Here is a 16468-nt window from a genome sequence, read left to right on the forward strand (position 1 = left end):
AGAACCCCCCCCCCCGAAGTACCTGAGCTTGTTCATCAGTCTCTTGTTACTAAGTGTGTGTGCATGCATGTGAGAACCTGTATCACTTACACTAAATTAGGTTATCTGTGGGCTTAGCGGGAGCCTTCTTTTCAAATAGTGACTTGAAACATCTTCAGTTTCATGTCCTAGAATTTATTACTCTCTTAATTTGCGCTTAATAAACTTACCCAGTTGAGTTTGGTTGTAGGCCATCAATCCTGTATAGTATATAAAAAGACTAGACAGTAAAAAGTACAGTGATGTTTAAATGTTTAGGGTCGGTAAGATGTTTTTGAAAGATCTTTTTTGCTCACCAAGGCTGCATTTATTAGATAAAAAATGCAGTAAAAACAGAAAGAACTGTTTTTTTTTGTTTTGTTTTTTAATGTAATGTATACCTGTGATTGCTAATCTGAATTTTCAGCAGTCATTGCTTCAGTCTTCAGTGTCACATGATCCTTCAGAAATCATTCTAATTTGCTGATTTGGTACTCAAGAAACATTTATTCTTAGTATTGATGTTGATAATGTGATATTCAAAATGACAGGTGCTTTTTGTGGAAACCGTGATTTTAAAAAGAACAGCATATACTTGAAATTGATTTGAAAAGTCTTTACTGTCACTTTTGAAGTAATGTGTCTTTGCTGAATAAAAGTGATAAATTCTTTTTTTTTTTTTTAAATGACCCAAAACCTTTGAATGATAGTGTATGTGCGAACAGAGTGTGAATCATATTTTTTTAAATAAATTTGCCTTGATGTTTCATTTAATGAATGTATACATTTAAGTAAAAGTTCTGAACACTTTATTTTTATTTTCCACAATTCAAATTAATATCAAAACTATGAAACAGCTCACATGAAGGTATGGGAATTATGCAGCATCAAAGCTATATTTTATGTTGGCATTCTCCCAGCCACCATTATGAGATGCATCCTTGGAACAGTATTGAAGGAGATACACTATGGGTGCTGGTTGACTCTTATTCACTCTCTTGTCTAACTATTTGTCTATTTGTCCTTACAACTTATGTAAGGCTATGAGAAACCTCCCAAACTTTTGACTGGGCTGGTTTAAATGAACTAAATGTTGTTTGATGTTGTAGGTTGGAGCTGCGCTCAGACCTGCCTTCCATGTGGACGCCCCTCCGAATGTGACTGCCAAAGCCTGCCAGGTGTGCTGTTTAAAGAACTTAAGCCTCATTATCTATAACGATGCACTTTTTCTGTTCTTTGCGTTTACCAGCAAACACCATGTTATCTAACACGTTGTTTCAAGTCTTAAGTTATGTATTTTGTCACTGTCAGATTGGGCATCCCAAATATGTTCTTTTTGTAGCATTAGTTCTCAAATCAATCCTGTTTTTAACCTCTTGAACTCGCTTCATGCTTGTTTTCAAATACCTCAAGTTCATGTGGGTTCACTTGACCTAGTTTCTTCCCAGAGTCTAGTGGTTCACTTGTACTGCTGAAAGCTGCTCCATTAGTGTCGAGAGACATGAACCTTTGTTTTGGCGTTCAGGTTTGCAGTGCATGGATCGCCAGTGGGGTCATCAGTGACCTGCGTGACCTGAGAAGGGTGCATCAGCTTCTGGCTTCCTCTCTTGCCAAAGTGCAGGTGGGAAGAGACGTCACCAGTCAGCTCTATAATGAAAGCACCTTCACCATGGAGACGCTGGCTGTGCTCAAAGCCTGGGCGGAGGTACCGAACACCATCACACAACTATTAAATCAGCTGTACCTCTACGTCTAGCCGTTATATAACTCTAGGGATGGGCAGTATGACAGTATATAAAGTATGATGGCCACACTTTTTATACTATGGAATATCTGTGGTATATCTTGCAGCAAACTTTGATCTAACATTTGTCTGAGTAAATCTATGCGTCTCTGCAGGTGTATATCACAGCGGTACAAGGCTCCAGGCAGAGGGAGAGTCCAGGCAGCCATCTCCAGCAGCAGAGTGATGAGGCTGGCACTGCAGATCCAGCAGGGGCTGGTTTGCTCAAACTGGTTCAGACTGATCTTGCAACTCTGAGTCGCCTGTGGCTGGCTGCCCTTCAGGACCATGCCCTGCTCACCCTGCCCTCGCAATACTCCAGTCAACTCCCCTCCACAGGTGACTACTTGCGCTCGGTTTCTCAGATTACACACCTAGCTGATGGAAAATAAATAGATATGCTTCTTTACTTCCAGGGTTATGAAAATTAACTGTCTAGTTTATGTGCCTCTAGTGCAACCAAATAAATATATAAAAAAATGACTATTTGCAAACAGTTTTTCCAAACACTCACTCTTTCGGCCATGACTCAGCCAAGCAGATAGTCCTGTCCCAAACTCATACCATTGTTCCTGTGTCAGCCTTAGTGTTCTTATTTGTGAGGAAATCAGTTGCAAGATAGTTTGCTTATAATTGCAGAAGGGGATAGATAAAGGTTTTTTAGCCTTTTTTCTGTCACAATTACTTGTTTGCGCCGTTTTTACAGTACGTACACTACTGTTCAAAAGTCTGGGATTGGTGAGATTTTTAAATGTTTTTCAAAATGGCAGCGGCTATTTGCACTAAGTGTAAATATCGATAGAGGCTATTTACACTAAGTGAAAATAGCATATTTTCTTAGCGATAGAGGCTATTTACACTAAGTGCAAATAGCAATGGATTCTATTTACACTAAGTGAAAATAGCAGTATTTTTAACAATATGCTATTTACACTAAGTGCAGATAGCGATAGATTCTATTTACACTGTTAAAATAATAGGATTTTCTGCTATTTATACTACTTATTGCAAATTGTGGCAATTATCTGCACCTCAGTATTATAGTACATTATAAAACAGTATGCAGTAATAACTTATTGAGTGTAAATTATAATTTTAATTCAAATTATTAAATGGATGCCACCTTATTGGGACAATAAAGCCCTCCCTACACCTACCCTAACCCTACCTGATACTTTATTTTCAACTTTTTGATTATTTCCTTCATTTTTATTGAAAATAAATGCCTTTCCGATATGATATGAGATTTGAAAAGGGAGAAAAAAAAGTTTGGCAAAAGGCAGATTCGAACCCGGGTCGATCGCGTCAAAAAGACTACGATACACGCTTTACCATCTACTCCACTGAAGTTGACGATTGTCTGCCGTTTTTATATTGTTGACCATCCCTATCACACGTTTGTGGGTGGAGCTAGTGTAAATAACCTCTGCCAACAAGGCGGGCTATTTGCACTTAGTGTAAATAGACACTCCGTTTTTTAAATAGTCTCTTATGCTCACCAAGGCTACATTTATTTATCAAAAATAATGTAAAAACTGTAGTATTGTGGAATATTATTCAAATTGTGAAGAACTGTTTTCGGTTTAAAAATTTTTTTTTATATATAATTAAGTCCTGTTATAGCAAAGCTGAAGCAGCCATTACTCCATTCTTCAGTGTGACATGGTCCTTAAAATCATTCTAATATGCTGAGTTTGTGCTCAAGAAACTTTTTTTCTTAATAATAATGTTGAAAATAGTAAATAGAAATAGTGATAGAAAATAGTGATACTTTTTTTAAATTCAGGATTCTTTGATGAATAGAAAGTTCAAATGAACAGCGTTTATATGAAATAGAATTCTTTTGTAATATTACAAATGTCACTTTGGATCAATGGTATGAAATATATATTACTAAGCCCAAACTTTTGAACAGTAGTTACATTTTTCAGTTGATAATTCAGTGTATTCAAAATAATATGCAGATTATTTTACTACCATTTAAACAATAGTAATAGTGGAGTAAGAGCCCAATGTTATGTCTTGTTTAGAGCTTGTTAGTATGTTCTAACATGCACCTTTATTTGTCAGGTGGCTCGTTTTACACTGCAGAGATGGTGGAACAGGCCCGTCCACATTATTACAGTGCCTGGGCTACCATTCTCCACGCTACTGCTCTCTGGCTCAACAGCACCGGATTCATCATGGTGGACGAGGGACCTGCCAACCTCTCCAGACCGGTCACACCCACCTCCATGGGCCAGTCCACCTCACTGAGCAGTGTCAAATCCCCAGAGGACGTCAACACTGACCGCCTCCACCTGATCCTGGGTACAGAGCTCAGTTAATATTTCCTTTTTCAATAAGTGGATGTAGTTCAAGATTTATAGGGTGTCCATTGCTAGATTGAAGTCCTTCAGAGAACTGAATTTTGCTCTAGTCATTTTCCATGGGCTGATTATGAGGATCATACAGTAAATACTTGAGATATCTTAGATTTGAGATTAACATGTATATTTTGAGTCATCTTGTTCAGTTCAGTCAAATTTTCCCTTTAGGAATCAGTGTGGAATTTTTGTGCTCTCCTCACTCTGGAGACCAAATGGAAAACATCAGTTCTTGTCTTCAGGCTCTGCAGGCCTTATTGGAGGTGCCTTGGCCCCGTTCGAAAGTGGGCAATGATCAGGTATTCTACAATTAAAACAGATCAGAAGTGACAGTAAAGACATTTACCAGGTTAAAAAAGCCTTCTATTTCAAATACATGCTGTTCTTTTGAACTTAACCGATTGTTCAGCTGACTAAATGGTTTTTGTTTTTTTCAAAATAAAAAAATCTCAGTAGTTTTGAAAGTTGTGAAAATTATTTTATCTAGGACCGTTATGTGGTGCGTGCCGTTATAGTTTAAGTGTGTTCCTCACAGCCTCGTTTTCATCCTCACTAAATTCAATATGTCATCTAACCTGACTATTATGGTCTATTATGATATTGTAACTTGGTCTATTATGATATTGTGATGCATTGAGATTTGTGGTTTGGTATTTGTCTTTCCATGTAGTTCATGTGTTCTACTATGTATTTGTCTTTCTTGCTAGTCACTCTGTGTTCTTGAAAAGTGTATGGTGTTCTCTCTGTAGGCTTTGAGTGTGGAGCTGCTCAGTGTTCTACACAGGCTCATAGTCACTCGGGAATCTCCCAGTATTCAACTGGCTGTGCTAGAACTGGTGCGGCAGATTGTTTGTGCTGCTCAGGAGCATGTCAACGAGAAACGCCACAGTGCTGAGGGTAAGTCTCAAAAACTCCTTTTGTTTAAATAGTGTGAAGCTTAAATAACCCTCTAAATTCATCTTTCTTTGTTGTATTTGGTCAGTCGATGATGGTGCAGCAGAGAAGGAAACTGTTCCTGAGTTTGGTGAGGGACGGGATACTGGTGGCCTGGTGCCGGGGAAGTCTCTTGTTTTTGGAGCGCTGGAGCTATGTCTCTGCACGCTTGTGAGAAAGCTTCCGCAGCTCAGCCCCAAACTGGCTGGCAGCCCCACGGGGCGGGGAGGACAGACCTGCTTCCTCAGCAACACTGACTGTAGACTCGTCACATCTGCTCTGGCCATCCTCTCAGAACTGCCCTCCATCTGTTCACCAGAGGGTAAGAGATCCAGAGAGTTACTGCGGCAATAAGAGCTTTCAGATTATGAGAAAAACATCCTACTGCCCACTTTATTTTAGTCCACTTTTCATTTTGTTTATTCAGTTTAGGATTTTTTTTTCTTTCTCCATTAAAGGTCACTTAAAATATTGATTTTTTTTTTGCAATCTATCGAACATTTTGTAATACTTTAATATGAAATGTCTCTTTTAAAATTAAATTGAATCCATAAATGATCAGAGATCTGACCGTGTTTTATTCTTCTCTCCACAGGCAGTGTGTCAGTACTGCCCACAGTGCTCTATCTGCTGCTCGGGGTGTTGAGAGAGGCGGTGAAGGGCTCTGTTGGAGCTGAGAGTGGACAGCTGGTACCAGGCATCCTGCAGGCCTTGCGCACTGTTCTCACCTCTCCCATGAGCAGAGCTGAGAAGAGTCGTGGGGCCTGGACTGAACTGCTGAGATGTGCACTGCACACACTCTTGGAGTCTTGGCATTCAGGTAGTTCTCTCTCATTTCAACCACACTCTGTTTGTGTGTTTTTCTGCGTGTTGTAGAAGTCATTTGAGGAACCTTCTCTGGTTTTCATGGATTGTTTTGGACAGATAAAATGGAGCCTGGAGTGGATGAGGTTACCACGTTGACATCCCTCACCATCTTCCTGCTGTACGCCAGTGCTGAGGTGACCACTGTGGAGCCCCTGCAGACACGCTGCATCCAGGCATTCAGAGACAGTCTGGAGTCTAAGGACCCTGTGGTGAGTAGAGAGTCAATTAGAAATTCTTAACAAAATTTCTACAGTACTGTTCAAAAGCTTAGGGTCAGCTTTTGTTTTTCTTTTTTTCTCTTTTTTAAATGAAAGAAATTAATTTTATTCAGCACAGGCACATTAAATTAATCAAAAGTGACTGCTGTGACTTTTACATTGTTACAAAATATTTCAAATAAATGCTGATATTTTGAACTTTCTATTCGTCAAAGAATCCTGGAAAAAAAATATGAAGCAGCACAACTGTTTTCAACATTGATAATGAATGTTTCTTGAGCACCAGAACATCATATTCTAATGATTTTTGAAGGATCATGTGACACTGATGACTGGAGTAATGGCTGCTGAAAACTCAACTTTGCCATCACAGGAATAAATTGATTAAAAAATGATTTAAATTGAAAACAGTTCTTTTAAATTGAAATAATATTTCATAGTATTACTGTTTTACTGTATTTTTGAACAAATAGATGCAGCCTTGGTGAGCAGAAGAGACTTCTTTCAAAAACATTTTAAAAATCCTACCGACCCCAATCTTTGACATCAGGCTGCTTAAATAAGGAGCTTTGCTACAATTTTACATACAATTCCCAAAAAAACTCTATATTTAGTATTCTTCTCTACTATGTCCTAAAATTTCTAATTTAGGTTCTGAGCAGAAGTTATCAGTTGCTAGTATCTTTATTCCAAGGCCCAGCGCTGGTAGCCAGGCCATTTATTCTAGCTCTGGGTGGCCGTCTGGTGTCACAACTGGAGGAAGTGGAAAAGAGTCGTCCTCAAGGCCCAGCAGAGCTACAGGCCGTGCAAGATGCAATCCGAGCCCTGGAAGCACTAGTGTTTGCTGCAGACGAAACTCACCGTAAGTGACTGGAAATGTTTTCAGGTTTTAGTCCCAAACAGTTGTCAGTTATGATATCATTAAAAAAAAACAAGAAGAATTAATTGGATTATAAATGTCTTCTTTATAATTACTGTTAGCAAAATGTTGCATTGTTGTTTAGCACTAAGTATGTGTTTTAACCATGCAGGTCCACAGCTGGTGGCTGTGCTGTTGCCCATCCTCATCTCTCTCCTGCTGGATGAGAATGCTTTGGCATCGGCTCCAGCAGCCTCTCGCTCACTGCACGAGTCCGCCTTAAGAGACCTCATGCGCATTGGCCCCCAGCACTCGGCTGTCTTCAAAGCGCTGATGGCCTCCGCCCCGCACATGAAAGCCAGGCTGGAGGCAGCCGTCAAGGGCAACCAGGAGAGCGTGAACACTAAGGCACAAGCACCTCGAGTCATTAGCAAAAACACTCCCAGCATTCAACTGAAGATCAATTTCCTGTGAATCCTCCTGACTGGATATGATACGAGTATTAGAATTTGAATGACTGAGTGAATGTTGAGGTGTTGTTTTAATCGGTTTTGTTTTTAAAGATAAATCAATTTAAAATTTGTGTCGTTTAAATATTGTAGTCGGTTTTAAAACTGCATTAACCTCTATGAGGAACTTAATACATATTTACTCAGATAGTAAGGGGAAGTGTGTTTCACATGAAGAACAGCTGAACCATGGGAGTGAATTTTATTTGGTTACCATTTATAGAAACTTTTTGTCATAGCATACATTTTTTTGTGAATTTTATTGTGTCTGTACAAAGATTGCAAATCATTAATTTCTCATTGATATGCTGCAGCTCACAACTAAACCTGACCAGCTGCACTGCTGGTAATCAGGTATCTGCTGACTTTACATATACAGTTTTAGTGCATTTTAATATTATAAATTTAAAATGTGTTCAATATTTTAAGTTGCGTAGAGATAGTTGCACGTGTTGTGAATGTGCATTAATGATAAAGTAGATACTTGCATCACATCACTGCACTGATGCTTTGAATACATCTGCAGTATGCATTCATATGGAAGCCCATTCCTGCCATATAAGAATAAAATCTTAGTTTGGTAAATTATAATTAAGACAAGAAGTCAAAATTGTGACATACTAAATTAAAACTGAGATAATAAATAATTGACTTCTCATAATTTTGACTAGCACATAATTGAACGGTTCATGTCAATTTTGACTCATCATAGATACTTGGTATGTCAGTTTTGACTGTCAATATCGATGTAATAGTTTTGACTTTTTATCATAATTATGATTTTATCTCATGATTTTTTTTTCTTATGTGGCAGAAATTGGCTTCCGTATGTTAAAATGGTACTTAACTTTAGTTACAAACATATTTTACACTTTTTAGTTTTTTTCTGTATTCTAATTATGCATGTAAATGTGTTGGTGTCACTTTATTTCAACACATAACTATCTTGCACTTGCACTGACAATATAAGTAATAGATGAATCCTACATGAGCAAAAATATTGAACAAGCAGCAAATTAATATTTACTACTATAAATGCACTACTAACAAGTTTACAATGCAAATGGAAGAGTTTCATTTAATATTGGACCATTGTTTTTCTGCTAGAAGCAGCAATGATTAAGTACAATTATGCATTTATAACCATACCAGTTATTTTGTATGTTGTAAATTGTACAAATTCAATAATAGGGCAAGATTAACATTTATTTTCTGATTCTACTGGAAGAATAAAATCTAGTTTTGCTTCAAGAGTCACATTGGTTTTAATTTACAGTGGAACCTGGAAAGGACATTTGCAGTTTTTTTCCTCACTGTGCATGATATGTCCAAATCCAGTCTACTAGGATCAATAGATAAAATGCATAGTGCATTTCAAAAGTTTCGATATGAACGTTAACCTACTAAAACAGTGCTTGATTTTCCGAGCGCATGTGTCACCGTTCACTTTCCGTGCTATATAGGTGAATGGTTTAATCTTTTTGGCGACCTCGACTCTTGACTGAGATACTATTGCGTTGACTGTAAATGGCGAGGTGTTTTAGCGCCCCCTGTCGCTTAACCGCATCGCTGCGTGTTCCTAAGCGCTGCTGCGGAGCCTCGTGATATGCGGAGCCTCGACTAGTCCTTTCCACGGCTCTCCATTTCACTCGATATTTCACCCGTCGCCTTCCCGTTCACTTTGACCTCTACATTACAACAAGCAGAAGCGGGGAATGAAGCAATATTCACATCTTGCCGTCTGACACAACTTAATCCCGAGACGAATTTTGTCCACCCTGTGTGTTTTTCTCGTCTTCTCGTCGTTCGGCGATAAACGGTGAGTGTTTGTGTGGCTCGGCGGAGGATTTGTTTCTCTGCCCTGACAGACGCGTTCAGGCCTCGGGCTTCCATTCAACTTTAGCTCGCGGATTTACTGGTAAACACAAGGCCGCGTTAGTGTTACTTGGTGTTTTTGTGTTTTTACCTTAAAATTGCTTTCAGACCGGTTATATATATGGATGGAAAATGTATTCATGCCCAATACCAATTAAGTAAATGAAGTTTGGGATGAATTAAGTCTGTCGAAGTGATGCTAACAGGACGCATTTTAGCTAATCCCAGCTAACTGAACCTCGCTTTCACAACATAATTTATGTTTATACTCATTTGCTGCGGAAACATAAGGTCAAATATGACTTTAACGTGAAATTAAACGGTTTTGGACTCGTCATGGCGTGTAAGCTAACAACACAAGCCGTCTGAACTCAAGAAAGATGCCATCAGGACAAGATTGAACGTTGAACGAAGATTGAACTCACGTTAATGTTTTCGCCTAACTTTCCTTCTCTAACGTTTAATCACAGTTATGGAGTTTGATAACGTCATATTGTTCATAGTTATAGATTTTCAGGGTTAATTGGACTGTTTGTTCACCTGCTCGGCTCTCAGTATCATGTTAGATGGCCATACATGAAGTTAAACACACGTCATGATATTATAGATCAAACACACTATGCGTGAATATTATTATTATTATTATACTATTAACGCTCAAAGGTGCCGTCTGTGTTCACTGTGACATCGGTTGCCATCAACTTGTTTTTTGACTCCTTAGTCAGCTGCACTGGCAGAAAGTCAAAGAACATTAGAATCATGTTTGTCCTTCAGATATCACTAATACAATAGCCACGGATAATCTGAATGTCTTGCTTTGTTGGTACTTTGATTATTTGAATTTTTATTTATCGCTATGCTGTAAGAACAACAGCAGACAGAATCTGAAACTTAGTTTAGTATTAGAAATTACCTACATTTCTTCCCTACTCTTATATTCAGTTTAGGTTGGAATGAGTTTATTGCTTTAGTTAACACTGTAAAAAAAAAAAAATATATATATATATATATAATGGTCAGACAAATCTCATTGTTTATGAAATGGGACCCTTTAAGCCTGTAGACAGAATATAAAGGAAAGTTTTGCCTATGTTCTGTTTTCATGTATCATGTTTAATACATCAAGCTTTGGCCCATGTGGTATGCTATAGTGAGAATATAGTGCCTACACTCAAGGAATGGGGAAAAACGTCAATTTTATCCAGAGGCCCAAATATATGCAATTTTGTGCAGTTGATGCTTTTTATATGGCCAAAAGGCAAGATGAAATTCTGAGATTTTTATAACAGTATAATTAAGGACGATTAATGTGTATTAATATTAGTTGTTACTCTGTCTACCGATAATACATTTTAGTATGATAATGTTTAAATGATTAGTTTTATTATTGAAGTTTTGTAGTTTTAACTGTGGGCAGCAAAACTTAAAATGTAATGGAATACAATGATGATTGAGAGATGTACAAATAAAAGTTCCTCAAAAGTTAGATGTATTGTATTTGATACATTTTTAACATGATTTTTTTCTTTAAAATCTGTATGGGTTATCAAGTAAAAGTGAAAGTTGCTCCAGTCCAGTAAATGTTTTTCTTATATATTAATAACAAAAAAAAATACTCATATGTTTGCTTTATAAAAATCATTAAAGATTGCACAGCAAAAAGACCTGTGTACCATGAACTGAAGGTTTTTATTTTTAATTTAAGAATTACACAAAAAGGCTTTGAACTATCAATCAGAGAGCAGAAGGCATGTAGGAGATTGTGTTTTTAAGGAAAGTTTTGATCATGTTGATATTAGAGGCCTTAGCAATTCATGTATCGAATATGATACAGTATGCTTTATAGGGTCAAGTTAATAAACAACATTAAGATCTTAACAATATCAATATGAAGATAAAATTGTCATTACTGGATTGGTGGGCTAATAGACTTGAAATAAACAGGTCCCATTCATTTGAAGGTAGTATAATTATAGTAAACTTTCTGAGTTTTCTTTCCAAGGAGAGTGTAACCCAGGGCTATGGCATCAGAACTTGTTTTCAGAAGTCTAGTATGTTGAATCCATTGTGTGGTTCACAATGATCCAGTGTGACTGTTAAAAACAGGTTACAAAACCAGAAAGAGCAACTTGGGATATGTCAGCTCATGAATTAAAAAGTTATGCTGAATGTGTCTGCTATGGAATATAGTGGTCTAATCTGATTTAGGTCTGATTAATCACAATCAGGTGACATACATATTTAAACTTGTTTTAGAGTAGCGAAGTAACGGTGTTCCTGTGTGTGTAATGTGTTTTTTTTCTCCTCTCCATCCAGTAAATCCAACAGTTGCTTTGAATGTCAAGTTCAACAGGACATTCTTCCTGAATCAAGTTAGTCACTTAATCTGTTGATAAGTGGATCTCTCTGTTAGTCTCTAAGAAGGTGGTGAATCTATCTGAGGCATGCCTGTCTGTAGCCACCCAGGCGGTAATGAAGAACAGACTTTTGCTATTTCACATAAATCTTCCATTCTAATGAATTTATCCTCATGCTTGGCTCAGCTTGTCTGTCTCAGGAAAGTAGTGCTGCTTTTTCTTTAATGGTTTGTTTTTCAGAACAATAAAAGCGTAGTGATTTCTCAGCTTGTATTGCCTACTGTGTGTCTCTGAAAAGCTGGGCTGTTTGGGCCATACAGTGTGATTCATTGATGAACTATTCATCATGCGAACTGGTGTTGGCCAAGCTTACTAATCAGCTAATCATAGCGATTTTCTTTCAGTGCTTTGATTACAGGCGGCAGTTCATCATGTTTATAGTCTGTTTTACTCCTCTATTAGTATACCTTTCAAGTTCATACATTTTCAAGGAGTCATCTGCTCCACCCGTTTCATTATTACCCAAGAGTTTTCATTCTGTTATTTAAAGGTTGTGTTTTCAGATCAGAGCCAAATGATTCACACCAAGCAAATGGGAGAAGTAGGAAGTTAAGGCCCAGGGCAACATTGCAAAGGGTTTTGTGTGGTGTTTCTGTCTCCTGTTGTATCCCAGATATCTTTTCCATGCTTAAATTTCGTTCCTTTTTTCATGAAGGTGAAGACTTGATGAGACAACAAGAGGACCAGTGACTGCCCCTGTTCATTTCTGTCCTGCTGCTGGCGGGGTGACTGGGTGTTGGGTGGATAGGGTAGTGGGTTGTCATGGCGGACGTGGACCCGGACACATTGCTGGAGTGGCTGCAGATGGGACAGGGTGATGAGAGGGATATGCAGCTCATCGCCCTGGAGCAGCTCTGCATGCTGTTGCTCATGTCCGACAACGTTGACCGCTGCTTCGAAACGTAAGTCTGAATACTGATGAGGTGCCAGTTCTGGTGGGCTGAAGGGTTTATTACTTATGATAGCAGCAATAGAGCTATTCATAACTGTTGCATTTAATTTTAATATTATGCAGAATGTAAGTTGTCTTAAATTTTAGAGTGTGGTATATTGTAATGTAGCTTATTAACTTGTAAAGTGTGACAAGGGGCACTTAGAGCTAAAAAAATGCTTAGGGTTAGCAGTATCAGCCTCAGATTTTCTCATCAGTGATCAATTTTAAACTTAATCACTTAGACATCACTTCATATTATTAAATATTATTTTTGAAATCCAATATAGAAGAGTATATAAGTCCTAAACCAGGAGGAGTGTCTGGTGAAACTTTGTTAGATATAATGAGAATTTGTTTATGCTCTTAAATAAAAATAAATTAAATAAGTGTAATTCTATAACAAGGAGTTGTGTAAATGTACACTGTTGGGTAAAAAGTAGGGCTGCACGATAAATCGCATGCGATTATTTAATGCGCATCTTGTCAGAAAGCCGGTTCTGTAATCAGCGGTAAATCTCCATCACCTGCGTGCTTTCACATTGAGCAGCATTAACTACACAGAGCCGTTGTTCACTGACGAGCAGCGCAAAAAATCGCGCGAATATGAACGTGGTTTTGCGCAGCTCGTCAGTGCACAACGGCTCGGTGTAGTTAATGCTGCTAAATGTGAAAGCCCGCAGGTGATGGAGATTTACCGCTGATTACAGAACCGGCTTTACTGATAAGATGCGAGTTAAATATCGCATGCGATTTATCGTGCAGCCCTAGTAAAAAGCATATCCTACAACTATGAACGTGTAACCCTGAGGTTATAAAAAGTACAAAAAAAAAAAAATAAGTGTCTAAACCTGCAGACTAAAATAAATTTATTGCACATTTCAGTGAAGTTATTAATTTTTAATAAATATACAAAAGTAACTCACTCTAACATGTATTATTAAAGGCCGGGACACACCAAGCCGACGGTCGGCCGTTGGCAAACGTCAGGCCGACAGTGAGAGACGGTCAGGCTAGTTTGGTGTGTTCCACTCGTCGGCTCTTGTCGGGCTCACGTCGGCGGCAGTTTGCCAGATTCAACATGTTGAGTCGTCGTCGGCGCGAGTGAGAACTCTGATTGGATGTTCAGTTTAGCGAACGAGTCAGTGCCCGAGAATTAAAGCGAAAATTATGAAAACAAGCATCTAAATGAAGGCGGTACAGACAGAAGGCTGTTTATATGTTACGTGATCTTTCCCAATCATTCTAATGCATAAATGTTTTCATAACAACATGAGCCGCTTAAAATTATTAAAGTTATCAACGTTACTGATATTCAAAATGGTAAGCAAGCGCTGCTTTGTTTATGTTTCGTATATCTTTGTTTCGGTTTCTCATTTTGAATGACGAATATGTACTATTGATAGCTGCTGATATAGACAGTTAATTCCTCTCACGCATGCGCAGAACGCACGTGTTAGTTTGCCGTCAGCTGTAGTCTGTGCGGTGTGTTAGAGCGCAGCTTTTTGGTCCGACACTTCCAACGTGAGGCGACAACACCGTCGGCTTTCGTCGCCACTAGTTCTTTGAAGTCGGCTTGGTGTGTCCCGGCCTTAAGGGGTTAGTACTAGATTGTGACATTTTTTTACTTGTCTTAAATAGTCTAGAATTAAATTTGGTAGTCATTTATTGGATCAGCAGTGTTGTGCTAATTTTTCAAATGGAGTAAGCCATGGCAGGACAGCCGCAATAGCTGCTGAAGATGATAAAGACAAACAAGGAAGCACCGCGGTTGTGTGGGAGTATTTTGGTCTTAAATGTGATGACCCTGCTCAGTCACAAGTGGTTTGTAAAAAGCTGTATCACAGGTAGTGGTTACCCAAAGGGGAAATTCAACAGTCCTCTTAAACCCAAGGACAACAAACTGCATGAGCATTTTTTTGCACATTGCATTGGATTTTATTATTTTCTGGCTTTAACCCCTTAGCGGTCAAAGGTCGGCGACGGCCCCAGATTATTGTTGTTTCACTTTAACAGCACGTTAAACATCACACTCTTACTTGATCTGGACAAACTGTGCATCAGTAGAAAGGTTAAAGACTCTAGCTTTGATATTTGACCAGTTTTGATAAAACATTGTTGCAGTGACATACAGATTTATTATTTTGCACTCCTGACATAAATTACTAAATTACTGTGTCATTTTAAGAATAGAAATTCACCACGCATTCATATTCAGTCACGTCAGCAGCAGTTTATTTGTGTTCACATAGATTCACTGAACAGGGTTAATAAGGGCTTATAGTCCAAAGATGCATATACATAGAGATATATAGATATACATGGGCTGTCTCTGTGTGTTTACTCTTCTGTGCTCGCGCTGTGATTCAAGACAAACTCTGATTCGTCCTTCGCCTTGTTGATCTTATTGCATCTCATAACAAGCCCCGTCTCATCCTGTCACGCGTTTCCTTCACTCTTCCGTGTTGATTTCTGACCACAACAACACCGCGAAACCTCTGTACCCACGAAATATCCAAATAATAAACACACGATTATGATAGTATATGGTTTGTATGTGATTTTCTTGAGATTTGTGGTATTTTCATAACAATAATGAATGTGTACATCTGAAATGCTAATTTGTGCAGCGATATAAATGGCTAAAATAGCATATTTTTACAACAGTAAATGACCAAATTCCACATGAGCTCGCAAAAGGAAGTTATTACAAACACTCAATGGTGGTTTAAAGTGAGTTTTGAGTAAAAGTTTAGTAATAATCTCATAAATTGTCTTATGTAGCTTGATGCTAATGTTAGCTCTAATGCAGCTGCAGAACAGGTGCAGCTCTTCTTCTTGATGTATTTTGTCATAATAATTGACAAAAGGTCATAAGAAAACGTTTTCTTGTATTTTTATAGAAAGACTTGATAATAGGTGGGTAAATGTATACTGGGATTGAAGCGATGTGGCTTCGTAAACCTTGTAATGCCAGAATAAAGGGTACTAATGGCTGAATAAAACAAAAGAATAATGAGGATTATGTGTCATACCTGGCGGAGGTGTGAAAGGTTCGTCGGGTGACAACAATAGAATCTTGAATGGGGCAGTTTGCCGAGACCGCTTACAGGAGAGCTTACCAATCACAAAACAATAACCAATCACGTCAAGGGATCGATTCCTATCACTAGCATGCAAAATATACCAATCAATTTTATTAGCCTTTTATTTAGCCTTCTCTAAAAACACACATGACATGGTCTTAAAAAATGTTTCATAAAATTTTATGTTTCATAAAATTCACAGTTTTAGAGATTATGTTCTGAAATTTCAAATGAAGCATTAGTAGACTTGTGGCTTTAGCTTCATTGTGTTTCTAAAATCATATCCTACAGCAACATTTTTTTATACATTTAAAAAATGTTTTTAATATTTTTATTTTCATGTTTGAGCTTATTTATCTTTTAGAGATGCACCGATCGAGATTGGAATCGGCCGATTTTCCTCATGATCGGCCCGGATCGGTGATCGGCCGGTCAGTCTCGCTTCTTTCTGATTTCGAGCCGATCCGTTTTGTTACCAGCGGCACAGGAATAACATCAGCCGCGCATTCTCGCTCTATTCTCTCCGACGACCCCTTCTCTCTCTCACACACATCTCATTCGCTCCGGTTAAATAGTGCTTGTATTGCGCATTATTTTAGTCATTCC

The 16468-nt window shown here is 38.2% G+C and overlaps 2 protein-coding genes across 12 annotated transcripts in view; both read left to right on the forward strand.

The window, feature by feature from the left end:
- heatr5a (HEAT repeat containing 5a) overlaps positions 1 to 7775 on the forward strand; it is a 27695-nt gene extending 19920 nt beyond the window's left edge. For all 5 annotated transcript variants that reach the window (XM_016498516.1, XM_016498518.1, XM_016498519.1 and 2 more), the window contains 11 exons: positions 1128 to 1196; positions 1544 to 1723; positions 1918 to 2140; positions 3872 to 4111; positions 4339 to 4466; positions 4917 to 5064; positions 5150 to 5422; positions 5696 to 5920; positions 6025 to 6176; positions 6837 to 7047; positions 7217 to 7775. In XM_016498516.1, coding sequence (XP_016354002.1) covers positions 1128 to 1196; positions 1544 to 1723; positions 1918 to 2140; positions 3872 to 4111; positions 4339 to 4466; positions 4917 to 5064; positions 5150 to 5422; positions 5696 to 5920; positions 6025 to 6176; positions 6837 to 7047; positions 7217 to 7518 — 2151 coding nt within the window. In that variant the 3' untranslated portion in view covers positions 7519 to 7775. The remainder of the gene's footprint in view (positions 1 to 1127; positions 1197 to 1543; positions 1724 to 1917; positions 2141 to 3871; positions 4112 to 4338; positions 4467 to 4916; positions 5065 to 5149; positions 5423 to 5695; positions 5921 to 6024; positions 6177 to 6836; positions 7048 to 7216) is intronic.
- A 1349-nt stretch (positions 7776 to 9124) lies between these two features.
- hectd1 (HECT domain containing 1) overlaps positions 9125 to 16468 on the forward strand; it is a 39700-nt gene continuing 32356 nt past the window's right edge. For 6 of the 7 annotated variants that reach the window (XM_016498521.1, XM_016498527.1, XM_016498523.1 and 3 more), the window contains exons 1-2: positions 9125 to 9372; positions 12501 to 12747. In XM_016498521.1, the coding sequence (XP_016354007.1) occupies positions 12608 to 12747 (140 nt within the window). In that variant the 5' untranslated portion in view covers positions 9125 to 9372; positions 12501 to 12607. Of the gene's footprint in view, positions 9373 to 11744; positions 11801 to 12500; positions 12748 to 16468 lie in introns of all 7 variants that reach the window. The other variant, XM_016498522.1, reaches the window with a different exon arrangement.

Source organism: Sinocyclocheilus anshuiensis, unplaced genomic scaffold (genome assembly GCF_001515605.1).
Source record: "Sinocyclocheilus anshuiensis isolate Anshui unplaced genomic scaffold, SAMN03320099.WGS_v1.1 scaffold446, whole genome shotgun sequence".
NCBI classification, from domain to species: Eukaryota; Metazoa; Chordata; class Actinopteri; order Cypriniformes; family Cyprinidae; genus Sinocyclocheilus; species Sinocyclocheilus anshuiensis.